Here is a 24,801-nt window from a genome sequence, read left to right on the forward strand (position 1 = left end):
GAAGATTTAAATGGTCTAAAAAAGAGCCGGACACAACAATTTTTGCACCGAATAAATTTTGGTGTCTTCACATTACTACTGAGTACTACTCAGTATCTTTGCATTATGCTACATAATGTATGCAATGTCTTTTTTCAGATCAAGCTTCAGCAACAACCCTCCAGGCAGCACGGCGTGCCATCACAGTTCCGCTAGTTCCCAGGCTCAGGGGCTGGGCGATGCACACTACTCGACATGGCTCCTTCGGCTCTCCTGACTCGTAAGCTCGGGGGCTGGATGCTGCAAAACTACTTGAAGACGACTCATATGAAGACTGAGAGTGTAGAAGAAACCCTAAGTTACCGCACGGTTAAATAAACCAGCGGGAGGCTCAATGTCACACCCGATTTATAAAGAACATAAATCGAGCAATCATATATGCGCCAGGATCAAGTCACGCATATATACAACAGAATCATCAAGATATCATAACACATATCACGTAAAACATCATAAATAAATCATAAATGAATTATTTTATTACAACCGAATCAAGAATCGGTTCAAGAGTTGCGGAAGCGTAAAATGAAGTACATGAAGTGTAGGGCGCCATAGGGACATCGACTGGGAGATAAACGCCTAGAAGTCGTCAAAGCCGCTGACGTAGTCCTCCACGTTGCCGGGCACTGAGCAGCAGTCGAAGATATCCAAGAGAACAGAAGAGTAGAGAGGCAAGTGTGAGTACAAACTTGTACTCAACAAGTATAACACAAACTATGAGGCTCTAGGTTGGCTGACTCAACTGCATTAGCTTTTAGTCTTGGCAAAGTTTTATTAAAGCTAATTACTACAAGTGGATGAATTACCATAAACCCAAATTGCATAAGAATTAATCAATATTAATTAAGAACTACTGAGAACCATTCAACCAAAACCAATCGGGGAATCTCCCTAATCAAAGGTTGATAACCCCACTAATCAGACGGAGGATTTGGGCCGCTCATGACTGTGAGCACAGCTGATATATCAGTTTTACACTCTCGAGAGGTTGCACAACTTTACCCACAAGTCGTGAGCTACGCTAGTGGTTCATCACACTTCCTTAGTTGAGATGGCTAGCAAGCACACTACGAGACTGTTACAAAGGATCACGTTGGTAAGGTGTAACCGCTAAGGATTCTGGATCAGCGACGATGGGGCCCACCTCCGGGGGTACAAGCACACAGCACAGACCAAGCCGGAGGAGCAGGGACCATTGAAGCCTACCACCCCTCTTGCCCACGCAGGTAAGTTACTCCCGAACCAACACGACCTAATTAGTAAGTCAAGACCGTCCCATTCCAGTCTTGTGGTTGCGCGGTTGTCCCAGGTTGTCGCTCTATGAACCGGTCCTTATGGAGAGCGGCCAACCAAGCACTAAGCACCGTGCTGGCCCCCTAAACCATGTTTCTAACAAAAATATATTTTAAGGACGCGCAAACCACTCAAGCACACAGCACAGGGGTCGGCTCCAGAATTAATTGCATAAGATCATTAACAAATTAATTAAAAAGGACCAAGATATGTTATAGCGCAGCAACCTAGCACAACTAACCAAAATGCAACCCAAAGGATATATATATATATAGGATATAAAATGGCTAGGAAATCCTTATAGGCATACAGAATTTAAAATGCAGTATGAAATTATATTAAAAAATTGATAGGAGGTTCATGTTATACTGGCCTTCCTCGTACTCTCCCGGCTGCTGCTCGAACTACTCAGAAGATGGTGGCTCCTGGTACTGGTCCAAAGGCTCCGCGTCTACTCACGATCGCAACGCCAAAAATATGTCCAGCACATACACATACATGCAAACAAGAACAAAATATAAGAAACAGTACAACATTACACAGAAACAGCACTAAAAACTATGCTAGAACTATTCTACGCGTTACAACGATCGCGTGGATATAAAGAACACCTAAAACGGAGTTAGAACGCGAAAACTACGCTTGAAACAAGATCCAGGGACCTATCTGCGAGAAAAACTGAGCCACAAGGGGTTCTGGGCAAAAACCAGGGACCTAAACATAAATAAAGGGTAGACACAGGGGCTAGCACGTGAAAACACGAGGCATGGACTGCGGGTTCAATTTCCAAAGAGTCTAGGGGTCTAAACGGATAAAACAGGACCTAACCGTAATTATTTTTGAACTACGGGTGGACTGCGGGTTGATTCTAGGAAAAGCTAGGGACTCTTTAGCAAAACTAACAGGCTGAACCGGTATCTTCTGTTCTGGGCCCTTGGATCTAATCTCTACGGTCCAGATTAGATCTGTTTCGCGAAGGGGTATCTACGCGTATCGGCCGTAGGATCTCGATCCGACGCTCCAGACTCTCCCTTAGTTCGGATCTAATACCCCCCGCTGGATCTGAGATGGACGGCCCAGATTTAAACCGAGGGTGAACTGGTATCCTCTGATCCGGACTCTTGGATCTTGATCTGGCGGCCCTGATCTAACGCGTCACGTTCTAATCTCGACCGTTCGGCCTGGAATCCCACAGCTCGGAGCCTACGGGCGTACGGGGCGGCGGGAGGGTCACCGGAGCTCGTCTCCGCGGCGGCGCCTCACCGGCGCTTCGTCGGAGCAGGCGATCTGGGCCGTCAGCGGGTCTTTTGGCCTGCGGTTTGGCCGTCGAGTATGAGCGCGGAATGGGTAATCCACTAGTGGGCTCAGGAAGGGGCGGCATCGGCTGGAGGGGATGGTTCGCGGGGAGAGGTGGCTCGGGTTTGCCGGCGTACCGCGTGAGCGCGGTTCCGGCCCCTGGGGTGACCCACTGGCCACGATATCGGGTGCAAAAGGGGGTGTAGGTCGGGATGGTGCTCACCTAGGCCCAAATCGAACAGAGACGGCCTGCTGGGGTGCGACGGCGGTGAGGGCGGTGCGGTGCTCGTGGACGGGTCGATGCGGCGATGCTCCAGGCACCCTGGCACCTCGGTGATGTCCCAGAAGTCGAGGTGACGCTGCTGTGTGGCTCCGGCAGGGCAGGGGTGGGGCAGAACGGCGTGGCCTCGTCGGCGCAGAGGCTCTGCGCGGTGGAGCGGTGCGGGAGCGGCGAGCTAGGGTTTGGGTGGCGGCGGGGTAAGGCAGAGGGTGTGGGGAGGGTCTGCGGGGCCAATTAAAGGCGGGGGTCGGGGCCTCGGCGTGCGAGCCCAGGGGGAGAAGCTCGCCGGGGATCTCGGGGAGGAGTTGAGCGCCGGAGAAGAAAGGGGAAGGGGAGAGGAAGGCGCTGACAGGAGGGGCCGGTCTGGCAGAGGGAGAAGGGAGTAAAGGGCGCTCGGGCAGGGAGCAGAGGGGAATGGGCTGGGCGGCCGTGCGCGGCCCACGCGGGGAGGGGGAAAAGAAGAGAAAGGGAATGGGCTGCCGGGCTGCGGAGGGAAAGAGAGAGGGAGAAAAGGGGTGGGCCGGCGTGGCCCATGCAGGAGAGAGGAGGGGAAAGGGGGCCCAAGAGAGAGAGAGAGAGAGGGAGTTGGGCTGCTGGGATCTCTTTCCTTTCCTTCTTATTTTCTTTTTCTTCTCCACATTCAAACTATTCAAACAATTCCATTTGAATTCAAATGAATTTAAATTCAAACTCTATACCCTCCACACAAATAAAACCAATGCTCCAGCATCAATGCACAAACAAGTTGATCCTATAATAAACTTTAATTACTTGCGTTATAAAATTACTTTAATTGCAAGATAAATTAGAGAAAACCCTGAAAATTTTATTTAAGCCCAAATAAATTCCTTAAAATTTGGAAAAATTACATTAGGGTGTTACACTCAATTTCATTGTGCAGAAGGCGAAGAGTTTTTCTCAGAATTTCGGAGTAACACCAATGCCATGATTCTTGGATCCTTTTTCCGAACCTAAGGGTTTTGGATTCAACGCTCGCGGGCTGCAGGATACGTGTCATCGACTATTTATTTTTTGAATATACTCGAAGGATAAGAAAAGAAGATTCAAGACTAATTTGACCCTCAGCTTAATTCTTCGATTCAACCTAAGGTTCGGAGTCTACTCCATATGGAGTGCGATTTTCCATCGCACCCCATACAAAAGAAGACTTGAAGCTATTCGGGGCATGAGCACCTCATAGCCTCGATGCAACCAAGGAAGTACTCGAAGAAAACCTTCAAGACGGAGTTTCAAAAAAAGCCGAAGGCTACTTCAGAAGTACTCGAAATGCCTGCAGTACTCGGCTATGAAGAGCTCGGAGGCTTGTTAGGGATAGATCCCCTGGGTACCGCAAGGAAGCTACCCGTGAGGAAAAACAAGTCTGATTCCTACTAGGATTCCACCGTAATCCTATTAGGACTCATACCTTGAATCCTACTAGGACTCCTACCTTGTAATCCTACTAGGAACCCCGTCACCTGGGATATATAAAGGAGGGCAAGGATACCTAGATTGGCAGAGAACCAACATAGAACCAACAGAGAGCAGCCAATAGGCAACTCAACATCCAAACGCAGGGCGCAATATACAACACCCCAAAACAGGACGTAGGGTATTACGCTACTCTAGCGGCCCGAACCTTTCTAAATTTGTGTCTTGTGTCCTTGCGTTCACCTTCAAGTTTCAGATCCGATGATCCCTCACCAAATAATCACCTAACTTAGTGTATCCCTAGGTAGGCCGACAGTAAAAACATCGACAGATATGCCCTTTACACCATTTATTAGCATCAAGAGGCATGACTAGTCTTTCATGTTAGGTTGTGCCTTCATAAGGGATGAAAAAATACCTAGCTACATCTGGTTGGTTGAGACATTCCTGGAGGCAATGAAAGGTAAAGCGCCCATGAGCATTATAACTGATCAGGACGCTGTTGCTATGTGGGCTATGATTGTGCAAGTTTTTCCAAACACAAATCACAAAAATTGCCAGTGGCACATAATGGACAAGTTTTGTAGAATGATAGGGCCTGTCCTAGACGATGATGAAGAACTAGAAGATGATTTCAAAGAATGCATGAACTACACTGTGACTCCGGATGAGTTTGAAGCAAAATGGTCAGCAATGATAACCAAATATAATTTGCAAGGGAATGTACATTTTCATCACCTCTATGGTATGCGGAGCAGTTTTGTGCCTGCGTGCTACATGCATTGTTTTTACCCCTTTTGCAATCAACTCAGCAGAGTGAGGGGTTTAATGCTGTTCTGAAAAAGTACATGAACCCCAACATGTCTGTTCTGCACTTTGTTAGGTAATATCAAAAGATTTAGGATAAGTGCCTTGTTGCTCAGGATGGGCAGGACTTTAGGACAGATGACAGAGAGAGGAGGTGGTCGAGATATCCTATCGAGAGGCATGCAAGTACTGTGTACACTAAGAATCTTTTCTATAGATTCTCGAAAGAGTTTGAAAAGACTGCAGAATATGATGTGAAACCTGAAGGTCAATTCCAATATTGGCTACTGCCGAACAATATTTTTGTCTATGGTTATAGCAAAAGAAACTACCTTGTGACAGCACTTGAGGATGAGGAAAACTACTACTATGAGTGCAGCAAATTTAATAGAGACAGGATGCCTTATTGCCATATAATGAAAGTGATGACAAGATTGGGTGTGAAGGCTATTCCTCAGCGGTACATATTGAAAAGGTGGACACAAGAAGCAGTCCCTGACAATGAAGGTGCTGCCACTAATGCCCATGTGCAAGCTGATTTCATAGCACGTGGTATGCCGTTGAACAACAAAAAAAGCTATGTGGTTTACCAATCTCTCTACTGCATTTGCAATTTTGGCAGTGGAGGGCTGCGCTTCAAAAGAGACGTATACTATTATGGACAATCAGATATTATGGACAATCAGATAAGGTTGATGCGCTCTGAAGTTGATGAAATGAAGAAAAAGAAAAGAAGCAGCGCACAGAGAGGGCACAAATTTCCAGCATGTGTCCCTGATGATGGGCCAAATGTGCCTATTGCTGCAGCAGGGGATATGTGTGGTCTATCTGAACCTTTAGGACTTAATGATCGACCTGCTAATCCAAATGTGCCTAAAAATGCATGTGTTTTGGCTCCTATCCTAACTATTCCAAGAGCGCAAGAAGGAAAAAAAAAGACTTAAGAGAGGGATGAATGCAGAGGCAAAGAGGAAGAACAAGTGCGAGATCTGCATATTGACTGGTCATAATGCTGCAAGGTGCCCCGATAAAATAGGTATAGAGGATGGTTAGTCAGGGTCTATGACTGTCAACTCAAGAAAACTGCGAGAGAGAGAATAGGCTATGGGAGTGCAAAGGTGGACTTTCAGAGCCTAGGGTCTAGGGGGTGTAGGGGTGACTTTCAGAGCCTAGGGTTTAGGGGGTGTAGGGGTGCCACAGATAGCTATGATATTGCAAGTTGAATTGCCTATTGCAGAGATCAGAAATGCTTGTGGGATGCTTATATCATACCTATTGAGCAAATACTAAAAATGCTAACTATAATATGAAAAAAGTATGTGGCATACCTATATCTTCAAATTTAGAATGGTTTCCCATGCTGCGTCATTTTCTTCATATTTTAGCCACTCGTATGTCAATATTTTACGTATGTTTGACATATAATTCTCATTGAAGTGGCTCACTGAGCGTCCATCCCAATATTGAGCATGCATGATCATGTAAAACCCGCAATCTTTGTTGCGTGAGCGAGGATGAGGGGAAAAAAGAAAAAAAATGCATGTAAGATTGTGGCAAACATCTATTGTAAATATGGGGGGGGGGGGGGGGGGAGAGAAGGTGGAGACACCAATAAAAAGTGGCATTATAGTTTGCTTTGAGACTACAATACCAACGAGTTCATAATTATCTATTGGATGCTTTGAATCGGAGTAGTGGTGCTTCCACAAGCTTTTTATTGCAGCTAGAAAACCATTGCAACAAGCAGCTAGCTTTTCATCTTCAGTGACCTCATAGAGTCCAGCAGCTCAAAACTTTTATTGCGCAAGTTTAGCACAATCAAAAAGTAGTGCCCTGAGTGTTCATCAGCTTCCACCAGCTTCTATAGGACTGGGAAGAATTTCTATGTTTTTTGTTGAACATCATGTCAGGCGGCCATAAAAAATAGAAAAAAGAAAAAAATTAGGGGTGCTGCGCAAAAAGGATTCTGGTGCATACCATCTGCCGGTGGTCTAGGTGGTTTACATCTTTTCTGAAGGCTCGCTGGACCGCTACCCTTCCTGTTTGATGATTTAGTAGAAGTGTCTGCAGGTATGTGGGGGTAAAAATATGTCAGGATAGATGTGAAAATATGCACACATAAAAAGGAGATAAAAAACTGTTAGAAAAAAGTTCTGCATATTATCAAAAATAAAAACTTACTGAAACATGCAGTGGCATTACGCATCTGGTGGCCCCCCTTGTCTTCTTGCCATTGATCATATAAATGGCAATCTCTACAATGGCACTCTTCAACTTCCCTCCTGGTTTTACCGAGTCCACCAGATCTCCCAATGTGGCATGATTGAACAGGTAATTGATTATGATGACACTGCAGAAAAAAAGATGGATTTTATTTGTGAGATTAAAAAAACCAATATGAGTGAAAATGAAAAGGCAATGAGGTTAGATACACATACTCCCTATTGTTAGACCTGGTGCACCTTTCTGGACACGAGCAAACAACATCATACACCTTAGGCACAGCCTTGCTGCACTTAAAGGATATTTTTCGAGCGATTTCAACATATGGGGACTGCAAAGTTACGAGTGTTCTAAGCACCCGTCTTGGCGCTGGTGTGTCATCAGGTGTGATAGAGGAGTCTCCCACTGTTTGCATTGCTAGTTCCTTTGTCAACACTTGATAAATAGCTGATGTTGATTGTCCAATCATATTTTGCTTGCTACTAGATACTACGTTCAGGTTGTCTGCTGGGGTTGCTGCGCACTTTGGTGTAGCTGGAACAACCCTGTTGCGCTTGGCCTGGACTTGTTTAAGCATTTCAATAGCTTCATCTTCAAACATTTGAAGCTCCTCATCCGGTAGACTGTCCAATGTCCATGAAGACGCATCATCTGGTGGGGAGAAAAACTGTACAGTTAACCTTGACTGATGAAAGCAATTTTGATGGTGAAAATGCCAATTGGAATTAATTATTTTGCCTAATAAGATAAATATAACTGCCTGACATAAAAAAGAATAAAAAAATAGTTTTAAAAAAGAGAGGATGGGGGGGGAGGCTGTTAGGGGGATGTACCAGGCTCGATGCTATATTTCTTGGGCATAGCAGTGGGGGTGGCATCAACTTGGATTTGGTGTGATCCGCTTGTTCCTTCCCCCGGTGGCGTCGGCTCTTCAATTGCCTTCATAATATCAAAATCTGGTGGAGGGAAGTCCCAAGAACTCCTATTGCCATCACTTGCTAGAGTTACTACTCTTTCCTCTCTAGAATTGACTGCCGTGGTTGATTTTTGTGGCAGCATGAGCCTTACCCATCTGATGTCCGCACTCCCTCATTTCTTCACTCCTTGGTCCCCTTGTGCTACTGGTACAGTTGATGCTGAGGGTGCAGAGATGCTGTTCGGTACTGTTGGTGCGGGTACATCGCCTCTTGGCTCAGTATTTTTCTGATCTTGAACTGTATCATCACCTCTAGTTCTTCCACTGCTGCCTGTTCCATGACCGCTGACTGGTTGCTTTAGAGCTGATTGCATTCTCTTTAACCGCGTGCTTAATGGCACATTTTCTTCCATTGCTGGTATATCCTCAGGGGCGACTGCGCGGTTGGCTTCATCTTCAGAATCCAATCCCAAGCTACCTTCATCGTTGCTGCAAAAATCTTCTTCTTCCTCAGCTTCACAATCTGAATCTTCCTGTCTCTCCATCTTCTTCTTCTTCATAGTGTTTCACTGTCCTCCCCCTCTTTGATCTTCTCACACTTGATTCAGCTGGATCCCCATCTTCTGCAAATTTTAATTCTTCAATAAATGTACCTAACACCTCTGTGACGCCACCTAGAACTTTTCTTACAGCTTCACATATTTTCCTCTTCTTCTAAAAAAATAAACCAAAAGGGACAACTTGACCATGAGAACAAATAAATGCCATTTGAAATGTACTATTTTGCTGGTTCATATTTAAAAAAATGCTTTGCTGGAATACTAAAATGCTGGGTTGTGAGTGCGAAAAAAGAGAGATGTGTACATACCTCTGGTGCCAAATCTCTCGAAACTTTTGATGATGCAAAGCTATATATGTCATCCATTTGGAAAGGAGAGTCCTGCACCACTGAATGTGCGATGGTTTGAGCTGAAAAAAGAGTGGCTAATGGTTTGAGTAATGCTTAAAAGGGTCAGAACATAGATGTTCTAGCTTTCCAAAAAAATACCTTGAGTTTGCCAAATGAACCATCACCATTCATCTCCAGCTTGATGACCTCGTCCAACAGCTTCCTTGTCCACGCAGCAATCCTTGGCATGGTGGCAGGGATTTGTACATTTTGAATGGTTAGAGAATCTGCATAGATAATCTAAAAAAATGCACAATATTAAATCTCCTGAACAGAAAAAAGAAGTGGATGAATATGGAAAAAAAAACAAATTGTATTGAGTGAGACTTACGACAAGCAGTAGGATACAACCCTTGACAGAATTTTTCGTGTTGATCTTTTTAGCAGCAACCTTCAGCTGGTTGACCACAAACTGACACCAATTCAACTTCTTCACTCTTGAGACGTCCACTAGTGAGGGGTAGCATCTAGGGCTTATCCGAAAGCTGGTGGGAGGGCACAGAAAAGTCAACACTGCGATCATCAGCTGGGACTTTAGGAAATCTTCGTTTTTGTCCTTGTTATTCTTGATCCTTTTAATTATTTCATCAATCTTTGGTGCTGAACCTTGCAGAATGTCATACTTGTGTATAAAATTGATGGCGTCCACGTCAAGCTCATATTTGACTTCGGCACCCTTGCTTGGCAAATGCAGTATATCAGCAATGGACTGTGTTGTGACTGAAATCCTTCCCCTTCCAGGGAGAACAAGCTCTGAAGTGTCTGCATTGAAGCACTCAACCATTAGCAAGTTTGCAAACTCTGCTGGGATGGTGGAGCACTCAATCTTGAGTAGCCCGTCAAAATGCACATCTCGAATCATCTTCCTCTGATCTTCAGACATGACCCTATATAGCTTGACAAGCCTAGTAGGGGAGGCCCTGTTCCTTAGAACCTGCATATTATAGAAATGAACAGAAAAAATAAGAACCTTAGAGTTTTTCCTTGTCTAGCCAGATGCGCTGAAATGCCTATGCTAAGTATATTAATGTCCACTTATTAAATAAAATTTGCCTAATCTGATGCATGAGTTTGCCTAGCCGAGAGAGGTATTATTGCCTAAAATGAAAATGCATGACTATATTAGTAAAATTTTATATGGCAATACCTACTTATTAAATAAAAGTTGCCTAGTCTGATGCATGAATTTGCCAAGTCCAGAGAGGTACTATTGCCTAAAAATAAAAATGCATGACCATATTACCAAAAAATGATAGATGCTAGTAGATATTGTGAGATACAGCATTGGATGATGTCGCCCGTCCTTGTTTCTCCTTCTGTACTCTTGGCATTGTAATTTATATGTGTTTTTTAAGAAAAACTACACATTACGAAAGATAAAAAAAGGTTAGTGATGATGGGGATGAGGGGCTAAAAATCGCAGTCATCCATGGAGCCACCACATCGGGGATTACATGGTTTTCCGCGCTCTTGCAGAAAACCACAACCACTCTGGTGGATTTTTATGGTTCGAAACAGAGACTTCTACGACCATCATCCCCTCAGCTATGTAGGTAAAAAAGAAGTCAGTGCAAAACCTGAGCTATGGTTTATTTAGACAAACAACACCTAAAAAGTCAGTGCATAAAACTGTGTAAAAAACAATGATATCCCATACATGCCCACCGATCTCCAACAAAAACCGCTAAACTATATTTCAGGGGGTCAAAACAAATCAGTACATACCAAAACCTAAACTATAATTTATTCAGACAAAAAAACTCCTAATCATCAATCCGGAATCTGTAAATCCCCCTCCTGATATCCCCTACCTCAATACCAATCCCCAACAAAACCACTACCACAATGTAGTCCCAAGACATAGATTTAATGCAAATAAATACCTAAACACCTAAGCATCCACTAAAAATAACAACTACGAAAAAAATGTTACAGTGCTGGAGGGGGTGGGGGATTTTCATTTTAAATCATCTGAGCGCACTTTTTCTACTAGTAGAAATCCTTCCACTGTAAATACAACCTTCATGCACTGAAAAATCTAGGGGAAAATCTACATAAGCGTATATGAGAGAGAATCTGAGCAACGCGGCACAAAAAAGGGGGGATCCCTCACCTTTCCACCACCAGAAACACCTATCTGAGACGAGTTGTGAAGAGATTCAGGGGGATGCGTGGGGAGGGGAGGGGGATTAGCTCACCTATCTGATCTGTGCTTCCCGCACTCCTTCCTAGCTCCGGATTCTAGCTGCTTGGGGGCGATGACCTCCACCAAAAAGCAAGAGCAAAAACAGTGAAAAACCTAGATTAACGCCATGGGAATCAAAATGATACGAGCGCACTAGAGGAAAAGCTCACCCGAGTACGATCTCCGCTTCAACTCCGTGCTGATTCCCTGCTTAGTGTCCAGATGTGCAAGCCGATGGGGGTGATGCGGCCGAAAATCGTCGGTGGGTGCGAGAGCGGATAGAGGAGAGAGAGAAACCCTAGAGAGAAGATGACCAGAGGAAATGAACAGGCGCGCGACCCAGTGTTATGAATAAATTTCCCCTCTAGTTTCTAGAACATGGGACCGGCATGTCAGTGGGGCCGCGAGCGGCACGCGTGGGCGGTGCGTGGGACCGGTCCGTCAGGGGGAGGCTGAGCGCGCGCGCCTGAGGCTTGTTGGATGGATGACGGGCAGTGGATCCAATCGGCGGTTTCGTCGGACAAAAGTACAGCTCGCTGTTACAGAGTCATTACCATATATGCGTATTTAGTGGAACTAACATGTGACCCTATGACCGTATATATCTTTGCTTGCAATTCTCTGAGTTCTAATCTGTTTAAACAATAGGGACTCCACAATTTCTTCAAATGTCCAACGTTCATCACTTATTTCACTTATGGTATACTTTGGACATTTTTCATCATTAGTGGCTCACGAATTCTGATAGAGGTACAAGTAAAATGGCAAAGTAAATTAGTCTCTGCATTCATGAATATATTATTGATATATAGTATCTCTAAGAACATACTTGAAGGAACAGAAACAACTATTTTTCACAGAAAATAACTTTTTCAACGTCATCGTCTCTGCATTTACGGTTGCACATTAATAAACCTAGCCCCCGTATGTATTAGCACTGGTTGATGATGTTTCTCTTCTCTATTAATATTATCAATCATATTTCTCAAAAAAAATATTTTTAATCATCATGGGATCTGCAATAGTGTGAACAACGTACATTTTGCGTATTGAAACACAGGCGTAAAAGAAAAGTTCATCTTGGAGGAAAAATACCACTTTATTCATTGTTGATCATCAGGAAACTCTAATAATGTATACAAAAATTTAGCACACCCTAACGATATGATGATCGATCTCAAATGAAATTGGAAACACTTTTCTAGTGAAAAATAATCGAGATAGTTGTTCTGATGAAATGCAAAATGAGATTGCTACGAGAACTAGTAGATCCATTCAGAGGTGGAAGCACCCCAAGAAGAGCTTCACGAGCGCCTCCCTGAACGACAAGGCGACCCTAACGTGATGGCTCTTGCACGCGTCGTCCTTGCAGTCGCAGACCACCCCCAGCCTCTCCAGGTCGTGCGCCTGCGCGGCCTGCTCCTTCACATCGACGGGGTTGTTGAGGACGGCGATGTCACACCGGACGGCGAGGCAGTCGTCCCTGAGGTAGTCCGACCTCTCCAGCTCGTCCCGCCTAATGAACTGGCAGCAGCCCAGGGCCTTGCGGGCCTTCTTGTTGAAGGTGGTCGTGCAGGTCTTGGTGTACGCCCGGCTCGCCAGCTTGTCGGGGTGACACACCAGGGAGAACCGGAACTCGACCAGGACGTCGTCGTTCCCGGCGGCGGCGGCGGCGTCTTCGTCGTTGTCGTCGAGCTTGAGGACGAGGGAGACGAAGCCGGCATTCTCCGCGCGGTTCCCGTCGGGGAAGAACTGGATCCTCCAGGTGCGGCCCGCCGCCTCGAAGCCGCACGAGTCGATGCTCCGGCCGTTGCCGTACATGGTCTTGATCCGCTTGAAGCCCTCGATCTTGAACATGTGGCACTTGGTGGCGACCGCCGTGGCGGCGGCCGCGGACACGGTGACCTCCGCCGCCGTCGTCGACATGGCTCTATAACTAGATGATGACCGGACGATCGATCGGATAGGAAGATTGGAACGGGACTGATGAACTCATCAGCGGCGGATGAAACTGCGTCTCATCTTGGGGTTTTTATAGAGAGATGCACATTTGACGGCGAGGCTGCTGCATGCGATCGTAACGGATACCGATATTGCCGCTGTAACATCTGGAATCCGGGGAAGAAAATTCTGCCGCACCGAGGAGGCTGCCGTGCGACACCGCCTGGATGGGCTCCACGCGTCCCAAAATCATTGCGCCGCTGCAACTCGCCCGCACGAGGCTGTTGAGCCGCAAAGAGCCGCCCAGGTTGCAGACCGAGCCTGCATGCACGAAGATAGGCGAGCCATCAGCGATCAAGCCGGACCGCTCCTTCCGTCGTTCCGCAGGGCCCCGTCCAGAGCGGTCAAATTGCAATGCTTTTCCAGAACCGGGTTCAGTTACATTGCAAATTGGCAAATTGCAACGTTGCAAGGAGTTTTCTAATGCTATTTGGAGTATGCAGAATGTGAAAATGAATGGCAATGGCAATCTGCTTGAAAATGTCAGGCTGTAAACTGAATGGCAATGGCAATACTCTTGAAATGATTCTGTAAACTGAAGAAAGTCTGCTTGAAAAATGGCCATGCAAACTGAGTATGCAATTTGTTCTGACAGTGCCCAAACAACGGAATTCTAAAAGCAACTCAAATTGGACTCCACCCTCACGGGATCACTGAAAGCAGCGCGGGCCCTGGGCCAGGGCAAGCGGGGCAGGCGCCCCGGGCCCCCGGGAGCAAGGGCCTCTATCTCATCCATGCATGGTACTTGGTTGAAGACTGCAGGAAGAATGTATCTGCGATCTATTTTAGTTAACATCTTGGTTATCTGCATGGCCGATATATTCGGTTCGGTGGCTCGGTAGTATCCAGGGCTCGTTGCTTGGTCTTTTTCTTTTTAAACGGTGGATGGTTTGATTAGATCCATTTATTTTTCTATGCTTTGGGACTCGATGTCAAAATTGTTAAAGTGATCCATGCTGATCTGTAAAGTAATATTTGCCACCAACATAATTTACAAATTCTCCTAACAATGTGGATCCTTCTAGTGAATAACCACCTGCATGCGGATATATTCGGTTCGGTGGTTCGGTACTATCCAGACCTCCAATTCTGAGCGCCGAGCTCGTTGATTGGTCTTTTTCTTTTTAAGCGGTGAATGATTTGATTAGATTCATCTATTTTTCTATGCCATGATATTATCCTATTTTTTATTCTTTTGCTTTGGGACTCAATATCAAAATTGTTAAAGTGATCCATGCTGATATGCAGAGTAATATTTGTCACCAACGTAATTTACAAATTCTACTAATAACAATGTGAATCCTTCGAGTGAATAACCACCTGCATATGAATAAAACTTGTATGAATCAAATAACAACCTGCATATGAATAAATATTGTGTGCATCAAAAGTGCCTAATAAATGGGTATACACTCATAATCTGGTGTCTTCTCCATATGGATGAATCCATAAATGGAATATTAATCTCAATGCAAGTTTCATCCTCATTAAATAGTATGCCACGTAGGCAAAATTGGTGACATGGTATGAAACTTATGTAGAGAGAGGATTTGGGGTTCATGAGATGAAACTTGGTATACATAGTTACCAAGACTATGAAACTGGAATGAAAACCCCATTGAGAGCAATTAGTTTCATCATCACAGCTTTTCTTGATCCCATGTAGCCATGTCTAATGTGCTAGTAATTAATTTATTAGTTACGATTGCTAGTGATCACGCAATTCATGTGGTACATTTGATCTCTACACCATACAACAATTAAATGCCATGTCTAACATATGAAGTGGTCAAGTGAAACTATGCATGGCCGGAGGTTGTTTCATTCAGCAACCTAAACCTCTGAAGATGATGTGGCACTCTATTAGCGGTTTAGCCTATCGGATCCCCACCTTATTTGGGCAAGTACATTGGCCTAGTCTAACAGACGGTTTCATGCATTGCCATATCATCTTCAGATGATGTAACAGACAATATATACAATAGGTTATCTTATAAGTTGTCTCATAGTAACTATATAATTCTATAATTTATGCATAGAAAAAGAAAATATTGTGAGTTGCATGGCAACAACAACTTTGTACAATGGTGAGAAAGTGGTCTCATAGTCCTAAATTTTAGCCTATGAGATGGTTGTCTCGCGAAACAACCACCGTGTTCTCTCTCCTCCCTCTCTCTCCACCACCTAATCAAAAATCTTACGTGGACTTGCATTAGACAACCTATGAGACCGCTGACGTGTAGCAATATACTTGCCCTTAGTTCTTTCCTGAATGCAGGGGCGGAGGGCCCAGTGTGGCGAGGTATGGCGTTCGCCATACCTCGGCCCGGCCCAGCCCAACAGAAAAATTTTACCCTATCCATTCCCCACCCGCCCGCCGCCTGCAGTGCCCTCCCGCACCCCCGCCCCCGCCCGCCGGCCGGCCGCAGGACCCCGCCCCCGCGCGCCGCCGGCCGCCCGCCCGCCGCCCGCGGCCCCGCGCCCCCGCCCCCGCCGCCCGCAGCCCCGCCCCCGCGAGCCTCCGGCCGCCGGCCGCCGCCCGCGGCCCCGCGCTCCCGCCCCCGCCGCCCGCAGCCCCGCCCCCGCCCGCGGCCCCGCGCCCCCGCCCCCGCCGCCCGCAGCCCCACCCCGCGCGCCGCCGGCCGCCGGCCGCCGCCCGGGGCCCCGCGCCCCCGCCCCCGCCGCCCGCAGCCCCGCCCCCGCGCGCCACCGGCCGGCCGCCGCCCGCCGCCCGCGTGCGTGCCCCCCGCCCCGGTTCAGATCAGCCTCTTCCTACTCCTTGTTCTTCGGTTCCTTCCTTCCCCGTGTTTGTTTTTTCACGGATTGTTTGGTTTGGGCAGAGATTTCCGGATCGTTGCCATCTCCTTGTTCGTGATTAGTCGTTTGCATCCCTCTCTAGTCTCTATATGTATGTCACTCTCTCTGTCTCTCTACAGCAATTTCTTTTTGTATAAGATGTATGAGTTACTACTTGGCACATAAAATCTATCCTAGGTTGTGGCTCTGTTCTTTTATTGATTGCAGACAGGATAATGATTTTGGGTGGAATTTGTCTGGTCTATAATTATACAATCTGATCATTATGAATTGTGGACCTTAGGTGATCATGTGTCGCCATTACAGTGTTTGTATCAATTTCTGGTAGCTAATTTCTATATTGCTAAATTGTATCAATGCCAAATTCTTGCCCTTCTTTTGGTACGTGGTTGATTCCTGACATATCATTTTAGTCTAGATGTTCTAGAGTTAATACCCAGTGTTTTTTCAGGCTAGCTTGAGAGAAAATTCTCCTGTAATAAGGGCAAAGGCTTTACGTGCGGTAGCCGGTAAGTATATGCGTAACTATGTTTTTTCATCTTTGTCATTGAGTATATCTGTATATGTGTAATCTATGAAACTATATGTTCTGCAATCTGCATCGTTCTCATTTGGGCACCATTCACCAGTATCTTAGCTGTTTGCTAAAGTAATTAGCATGTTGCCACTCGATGGTGATACTTCCAATCTAAGCTCTAGCCGAAAAGGGAAAAGAAAGGCACAAGAAAGAGGTGAGAGAAGTAGTATTTTTTTGGGTGTTGTATAGGATTGGGAAGTTAAGCTAATTTACTTTAATGTGAATTTGACTATTTATTTCAGATCTAAAGAGCTATTTTAGTCCATTCGTATCCAGTAGCACAAACCCAAGCACTCATGGAAGTGAAGTTGGTAATGCCATAATAGAGGAGGAAGAGGTGCTGGAAACTCATTTGGAGGACACCAATACCATAGGTCAACAGCCAGGTAGCAATGAAAATGATCGAGGCACAATAACTGAGTTCAGTCCGGATTATATCATTTCTGATCCGGGGCTTCGGATTCCAATTGAGCAATTTAGTCCTAATATTAGAGATGAAATTAGGAGGGCTTTCATGGAACGAGGTCCAACTCAACCTAGTAGTCATGTTTTTCGTAGAGGAGAAGATAAAAGGCGCTTTCGAAAAGAATGGTTTGAGAAATATAATTGGCTGGAATATAGCTTGGTGAATGATAAGGCTTATTGCTTTTGTTGTTATCTTTTTAGAAGAGTTGGTGTAGATGATGATAAATTTGGTTATGAGGCCTTTATAAAAGAAGGCTTTAGGCAATGGAAGAATGCCTACTTAGCACTCCCTAAACATGTTGGTGGCCCTAATAGTGCTCATAATAGATCAAGAGCGGCATTTGATGATTTTGATAATCAAAGGGCAAGTGTAAAGGAGAAAATTGTAGTTCATACCAAAGAGGCACAAAAGAAGTATGAAACCCGTGTAGATACATCTTTGGCTATTGTAAGTTATATTGCCTTGCAAGGTGAACCGTTCCGTGGACATGATGAATCAGAAACTTCATTGAACAAAGGCAACTTTCTAGAATTTCTTGATTGGTACAAACTAAGAAATGAGGAAGTGAGGCAGGCATTTGAATTTGCTTGTCCTAAAAATGCTAAAATGACTTCTGCAACAATTTAGAAAGAACTTGCCGAGTGTTGTGCTCAAGCGGTTACCAAAGTCATAAAAGAAGAGATGAGTGGTTGTTTATTCTCTATTCTTGTTGATGAATCTCGTGATATATCAGAGCAAATGGCCATAATAGTCAGGTAAACATCCACTTTTATATCTTGTATTCTTGTTGAATGTTGTTGAATCTTGTTATAATATTTCTAAAAATTGTGAGTTTCTTCATATAGGTATGTGAATAAAAAGGGGCAAGTAGTTGAAAGATTTTTGGGTATCAAGCATGTCAAGCTGTGACGCCCTAAAAACTTACCAAAATTAAATCACGCGTTAGAACGTTTCGATTAAAAACCACTCGTCGCCAGACCATAGCCCTAACCCCGACCGTATCGCCATCCCACCCCGCGTCGCTCGGAAGCCTGCCGCTCGCGCGCGGTCACCGCCGCGAATAGCGCCGGCGCAAGTCATTTCTCGCGCAGCGCACGAATCCCGCTCGCGCGTGGCCGATCGGTCGCGGCTGCGGCCGCGATTGGCGCCGACGCGTTTTCTTTTCCCCTCGCCGTTCCCCTCGCGCCGCGCGTTTCCCCGCGTGGCCGACCGGCCGCGGTCACCGCCGCGACCGGCGCCGGCCCTTCTCCCTCCCTCTTTTTCTTTTCTTTCTTTCCCTTTATTTCTTTTTCTTTTTTTTCCCTTTTCTCTCCTTTTCCTTTCTTTCTTTTCTCCCTCCCCTCCCTTTTTCTTCCTCCTCCCTTCCTTCCTGTTTTTCCCCTTTCCCCCCCCTGCTCCCGCGCGCGTGCCCGGCAGCACCAGCCGCGCCGGCCACCGGCCCCCCCCTTCCCCTCGCGCGCGCCTGTGCCCGGCCGCCCGTACCCGCGCGTGCACCACGTGCCGCGCCGCCCGCCGTGCCGCCCGTCGCTGGCGCACGCGCGCGGCCGCACGGCCGCCGTGGCGCACACGCCGCCGCCCGCGCCTCCCCTGTGCCGCCTCGCCGCCCGCGCCTCCCCTGTGCCGCCTCGCCGCCCGCGCCCCCCTCTGTACCGCACACCGCCGCCCGGCCCCCCCCCCCCACGTGCACGGCTGAGCCCCGTCGCAAGCCACGGGCGCCATTAATGGCCGCCCGTGGAGCCACCCGCCGGCCGCCGCCTCCCCCTACCGCCGGCCGCCTATAAATAGGCCCGGCCGCACCCCGGCACCCCCCACAACCTGCCCCGCCACCTGGCCCCTCGCCTCCACCGCCCTAGCGCCGCCACGCCGAGCTCCAGTACCCGCCGCCGCAGCCCGCCGTCGCCCCGCCTCCGCGCGCTACCCCGGCCCGAGGTGAGGCCGGGAACGAGTTCCCCGTGGTCCCCTCCCTCTCTTCCCCCTCTCACCCGAGCCGCCCGGGCCCTAGGTGGCCGGATTTGGCCGCCGGCGCTTCCCCCCCCACTCTCCTCTGTTTCCTGTGAGGGGAGGAAGAAGAAGGAGGCCCTTTTGCGAAAAACCCCCTGGCCTCCCCTGTTTGTTCCAAAGAAACCCCTTTATCCATTCTCTTTGGCAAAAATAGCCCTACCCTTTCCGTTAATTCAAATCAAACCCCTCGGAACATAAACCTAAACATAATCGACACCTTTTTGCATGCTTAGGGTATTTCTAGGATTTACAAATAGGTCCGCACTCTATCCGGATATTTACAAACAAGCCCTCGAACCCCGTTTGAGCCCTGAAACCACCTTTAGCGCGTCATTTTATGTGCGAAACGACCTCCGATTGACCCGAAACTTTACCACGCCCTTTCTAGTATAGTTTTAGCCATGCCATTAAGAAACCACCCAGAGATATTGCCCCTAACTCCGTAACTAAATTATTTCCGATTCAAGCCTATCGGTAAAAGCTTTTAGTTCTTTCGCTTGATTGTGTGTCTGTTTGTTTGCGTCGTAGGACACAGAGTGAACGACGAGGTTCCCGACCGCGACCAAGCAACTGAGGACCAGTACTGCGACCCCGAACCCGAAGGACAGTGCTCCGACCAGGACTTCCCGCAAGGGTTTGACGATGGCAAGTTCAATTCCGCCCTTTGATGCATGTTTCTGTCCTAGTTTTTATAAACACAACCCAGTGGCCTGTTTTATAAAATTGCATGGTTTTGCGTGCTGGAAACCTGGTAGGATAGCCACCCTTGTTTGAAATACCCTTAACTGACCGCCTGAATTATAAAGAAAATGCGTGTGTGTGGGAAGGGATAAAATGTGGTTTGAAAGGTGAGTCCGACGGGATGGATGGCATTTCTGTGTGATTTGCCGTCGGTGGGCTTGTACCTGTGTGGTTGAGCGTGGAAGGGAGAAGTCCGTCCTGTCACCCCTAAGGACCGAGTTGTTGTGACATCTCACCTAGCTTCCTGTCGTGCAAACCACTTGACCGTTGTATGGGCAACGGCTTGGCCTAACCCCACTAGTTAGTCTGATAGCCATCAGGAGAGCTGGGAGCAGCGGGTGATCAAGGAGACGGGATAAGCTCTGTGTGTCTTATGCCCCGGTTAAACCTCAGTGTTAGGTCGAATGACCCCTTGATAGATCCCGTGGTGGCTAGTCAGGTCTAGCTACGGTGGGTAAGGGCTTCGATGGGATCTGCACCGGCACTAAGGTGTTCGTGCTGTGGTACCCCGCCTGTGGGTAAAGTTGCACACCTCTGCAGAGTTAAAAATCTATTCGAATAGCCGTGCCCACGGTACTGGGCAGGTTACGGTGTGGTCACATAACTAGTGTTTCTCTCTGGGAAATGGTTGAACTGGTGTGAGTTGTTTGAAAAGTATCCGGCAATGGTGCTGTGTGCTACGACGGACGGGAAGTCCGGTAGCGGCTTGAAACTTGGAACCGTGAGGATCGACATCGTGTGTTCTTAGACACTTGAAAACTCGTTTTGAAAAATGCTTTTAAAAACGAACCCTTGCATATAATTGTGTTTCCGCAAAAGAACCGTAACTATATCCTTGGATTATCCTGTGCATTTAATTCTGTTATACCCCCCCCCCCGTGGGTGTGATTGGACTTGCTGAGTATGTTTGTACTCACCCCGTTCTTACTTTACAGTGGAGGATCCCGACTACATCCCCGAGAACGACGAGTAGGGTCCCGTCCTGCACCCAGTCTTGCCTGTGGGTGAGGTCACCGTTGGAGCTCCGCATGGCGCAAGACTCTGATGACCCCCTGTTCATAGTTAGTGTAGTAATATGGGTTTTTGTTGTAATCCTCGCGATAGTGGCGCTTCATTGCCCATTACCGCGAAGAGGTGTACGGCAATGAACCATCTGATGTAATAAAAGTGTTATCAGCCTCCTGGGACTGATAAAGTGACACTTTTAAGTCTTCCCTGATGGGGGGACGCTTCAGGTGGTATCAGAGCCGTAGGCTGGCCGTAGGATGTGACCCTAGGAGCGAAACCCTTTTTAAGCCCTAGGATTTGCGCTGGCTTAGCTCTTTTCTCACACAAACACTCACCACTGGTTTTTACCCTGTTCCAGATGGCTGACAATGGATGGGTCAACGGAGTCTGCTACGCAGAGCCTGGCCTTCCTAAGTTATTGTTGCTCAGCCTGGAACGCGTTGGGGTTATGGAAACGCCGGAGTACGCCTACCGAGAATACATCTCCGGTGGCACCCTTCGGTGCGACACGATGATTTTTGTGGAGAGAAGCACCCGCTATCCTGATGTGGACCCTTGGTTCATCTCCACCACTGGCTTTCGCTTCCCCGACACGTACCGAAAAGCCACTCGTAAAGCCCTGCGACGGCTGCGTGTGCTCTACAAGCACCACCTTCAGCGGACCCCTATGGGATTTTTCCCACCCGCTGAAAGAAGAGGGCGCACTTGGATTGCCCGAATGAGGGGACTTGGACGAGAAGAAGAAGACCTGGAAGACACGGTTTCCCACCTGTCCATCTACCTCACTGGCTTAGATGCACTCTGCAACGAGCAGGCGGCACAACTGAAGAAATTAATCCATGGAGTTGAAAAGTTAACCCAGGAGCTGGAGGAACAACGGACAAGAGCTGCAACCGCCGAGTACTCCTTAGCCGCCCTCCAAGCCCAGATGCAAGAATACGAGACCCGCAACGGAATAGGTGGATGGATAGAGGAAGAAGAAGAAGAACCCATGGAAACCCATTGGGATAAGGACCGAAAACGAGATGGATCGGTTCCTTCCAATAAAGAAGCGCTCTATCAGGACCGAGGAAGAATCCCCATGATAGGATTAGCACCCCTAGCAAAAACCCTACCCTAATGACCACGTATCCATGAAAACTGTACCACCCTTGTTGTAATAATAAATATCATCCACTCTCTTTTGTACCTGTACCAGATTGTTTACCCTGTTTCTGTTTCAGAAGGCTGAGGAAGGATGGACCCAGGGCGATTGCCAAGCTGCACCTGGATTCCCCAGCCTCTTGATCAACACCCTGGAGGACCTTGGCGTTACGGAGCGCCCAAGGTACTACAGCCGAGAGTACGAGCACCATGGTACCCTCCGCTGCAGGGTGATCCTGGTCATTGCCAGGAGCAACCGCTACCCCGACATCCAGCCCTGGCGGGCGACCGCCACAGGGTTTAGACACCAAGACACCTACCCCTTGGCCGTCAGGAAAGCGCTCCGTTATTTGTGCCGGATCTTTGAAGAACACCTCGCCCCCACGCCAGCGAAGTTCTTTCCGCCGGCCATCAGAACCCCAGTCTGGGAAGCCCGCATGAGAAACTTGGAGCGACGACGCCACGAAGAAGGCCCCCTGTACCAAGTGGCTACTTACCTAGCCGCCCTGGACCAACTCTTTGATGAGCAAGCCAACCTTCTAAGGGAGCAGACCCATCGAGCCGAGCAAGCAGAGCTCGCGGTGAGGATACAGCAGATCCGAGCCGCCCACGCCGAGGCGAGAGCCGCAGCCGCGGTCAGTAGCGAAGCAGTCGCCCAAGAGAGCCTCAGGCAGGCCCGAGACCGGCGTATGCAAGATTGGACCCAAAGTGGAACACCAGTCCCGGCGATAGGGGAAGACCACGTTTTACTGGGGACACCCATCATAGGGTGGGGATCACTCTTTGGGAGCACACGAGCCCCACCCGAGAATCCTGGAAGTTCTGCCGCCACCGACGAAGGGGATGCGGCAATGCAACCCCTGACCGATGGGAACCCAGAAGACGGCGAGTGAGAACCTCTCACCCTGTCCGCCCCGGAAGGAGACACACCACGCAAGTAGAGTGACCGACGCCATCCCAGTGATGCCCTTCCCAGCCTTTCTGTTTAAGACGTACCCTTTTGCAAGACCCTGGCCGATTAGCACGAGGCTTAGTCGTACCCCTAAGTTGTACCCCCCCGTGCTTAATAAAATAGTTGATGCTTGTTGTTTGTGGTGATTGTATGTTGGTTTGTGGTGTGCTACTCGTTTATATGGATACCGGCAGAAGGTAGATCCTGCCTTATATATACGGATTAAATAACTTAAACACCACAAAATCGTAACCCTGATTTGCCCAATCACAGGTGACCCCCCGGAACGTTGCGAGGGCCTCCCGTGGCCGGAACCCCGTAGCTGCTAGTGTCGGAGCACAGCCCGTTGAACAAGATCTTCCCCAAGAAGAGCAAGAAGTAAGCCAGAACCGAGGGGGAAGTCAAGAAGGAGAACAACTACCGCCACCCCCACCCCTCGGAGACCTGGCGCAGATCATCCATAACCAAACTCTCATACTGGAAACCCTGGCGAATGCCCTCATTAACCGGCAGCCGCGAGGGCAGAATATGAACGACAAGCTGACGGCCTTTCTAAGGACCAAGCCACCAACCTTCGCCGGATCCTGCAACCCGTTGGATGCTGACGACTGGTTGCGAGTAATTCAGAGGAAGCTCGAACCATTCGAATGCCAGGACCGGGATAAAGTCCTTCTGGCAGCCCACTAGCTCACCGGAACGGCATTATCCTGGTGGGAAAATTATTGTGCCGCAGCCGAAGATGCCTCTACCATCACCTGGGGAGAATTCGTAAGGGAGTTCCGCCGCTACCACATCCCTTCAGCCACTATGAAGCGCAAGGCGGATGAATTCCGCGCACTACAACAAGGAACCATGTCAGTAGAAGAATACACCCACCGGTTCATAGAATTGGCTCGGTACGCGCCGGAAGAAGTGAATGACGACGATAAGAAGCAAGACATGTTCAAGAAGGGGTTAAGCCCAGAACTCCGGACCTTGCTTACTCCCCAGATCTATCCGGACTTCAACACCCTGATGAACAAGGCCATCCTCACAGAAAGGGCCAAGGCCGAAGAAAGAAAGGACAATAAACGCAAATTCTTAGAAAGTAAGGCTCGCCAGCAGGACCGCTTCCAAAAGTCGAGGAACTCCAACTACACTGCACCAAGATCCCAGGCCCCAATGCAGTATAGGACTCAGTCCCAAGTGACTGGATCACGAGCCTCTGAAGCACAGCCTAAGAGTCAGAATACCATGAGGGCCCCGCAGAGCAACACCAGTCTGACCGCCTCCGACAACAACAATGTTAGGGCCTGTTTCAACTGCCGGGAGACAGGGCACTTCATCGCCAACTGCCCTTACGCCAAGAACAAGCCGGCAACATCGGCCTTCTCCAACACAGTGAATGGGCCCAGACCAGCCCTGACCGGTGCCAACCGAGTGCCCGTCCGCAACAACGACGGCAGCCAGCAGGTGAAGCAGCAATCATTTGGACGAGCCCGCGTCAACCACATCGACGCGCAGGAGGCTCAAGAAGCCCAGGGCGTAGTGCTCGGTGAGTACTTAGTCAACTCAGCTCTGGCGACGGTATTATTTGATTCTGGAGCATCACACTCGTTTATATCCTCGAGCTATGTGGAGAAGCACAAAATACCTACAGTACTACTAAAAACACCCCTATTAACCCGGACGCCTGG

General features: G+C 48.1%; 2 protein-coding genes across 10 annotated transcripts; both read right to left on the reverse strand.

The window, feature by feature from the left end:
- Nucleotides 1–6,748: 6,748 nt before the first annotated feature.
- Nucleotides 6,749–11,748, reverse strand: LOC112897687. Of its 9 annotated transcripts, XM_025966044.1 has the most exons (11): nucleotides 11,590–11,716; nucleotides 11,433–11,497; nucleotides 10,478–10,594; nucleotides 9,566–10,168; nucleotides 9,334–9,474; nucleotides 9,154–9,254; nucleotides 8,203–8,999; nucleotides 7,585–8,020; nucleotides 7,328–7,496; nucleotides 7,124–7,210; nucleotides 6,749–7,028 (listed from the first exon to the last, which is right to left on the reverse strand). In XM_025966044.1, exons 7-11 carry the CDS (start codon nucleotides 8,426–8,428, stop codon nucleotides 7,008–7,010), a joined length of 939 nt encoding a protein of 312 aa, XP_025821829.1. In that variant the 5' UTR covers nucleotides 8,429–8,999; nucleotides 9,154–9,254; nucleotides 9,334–9,474; nucleotides 9,566–10,168; nucleotides 10,478–10,594; nucleotides 11,433–11,497; nucleotides 11,590–11,716; the 3' UTR covers nucleotides 6,749–7,007. The 9 variants fall into 9 exon arrangements, with proteins under 9 accessions (XP_025821829.1, XP_025821827.1, XP_025821828.1 ...); XM_025966042.1 differs by having other exon boundaries at nucleotides 11,433–11,740; XM_025966043.1 differs by lacking the exon at nucleotides 10,478–10,594.
- Nucleotides 11,749–12,694: 946 nt separating this feature from the next.
- Nucleotides 12,695–13,345, reverse strand: LOC112896532 (BTB/POZ and MATH domain-containing protein 5-like). Its single transcript, XM_025964543.1, has one exon. It carries the CDS (start codon nucleotides 13,343–13,345, stop codon nucleotides 12,695–12,697), a length of 651 nt encoding a protein of 216 aa, XP_025820328.1.
- Nucleotides 13,346–24,801: the final 11,456 nt, after the last annotated feature.

Source organism: Panicum hallii, chromosome 6 (genome assembly GCF_002211085.1).
Source record: "Panicum hallii strain FIL2 chromosome 6, PHallii_v3.1, whole genome shotgun sequence".
NCBI lineage: Eukaryota > Viridiplantae > Streptophyta > Magnoliopsida > Poales > Poaceae > Panicum > Panicum hallii.

What these genes read in the sequence shown, in the direction of transcription:
- LOC112897687 (XM_025966047.1), bottom strand. Translation starts at nt 8,428, where the DNA reads ATGCTGCCACAAAAATCAACCACGGCAGTCAATTCTAGAGAGGAAAGA. An exon ending in ACCAGGTCTAACAATAGGGA is followed by an intron (nt 7,497 to 7,584) that starts GTATGTGTATCT and finishes TTTTTTCTGCAG; the next exon opens with TGTCATCATAATCAATTACC. An exon ending in ACCTAGACCACCGGCAGATG is followed by an intron (nt 7,029 to 7,123) that starts GTATGCACCAGA and finishes CAAAAAACATAG; the next exon opens with AAATTCTTCCCAGTCCTATA.
- LOC112896532 (XM_025964543.1), bottom strand. Translation starts at nt 13,345, where the DNA reads ATGTCGACGACGGCGGCGGAGGTCACCGTGTCCGCGGCCGCCGCCACG.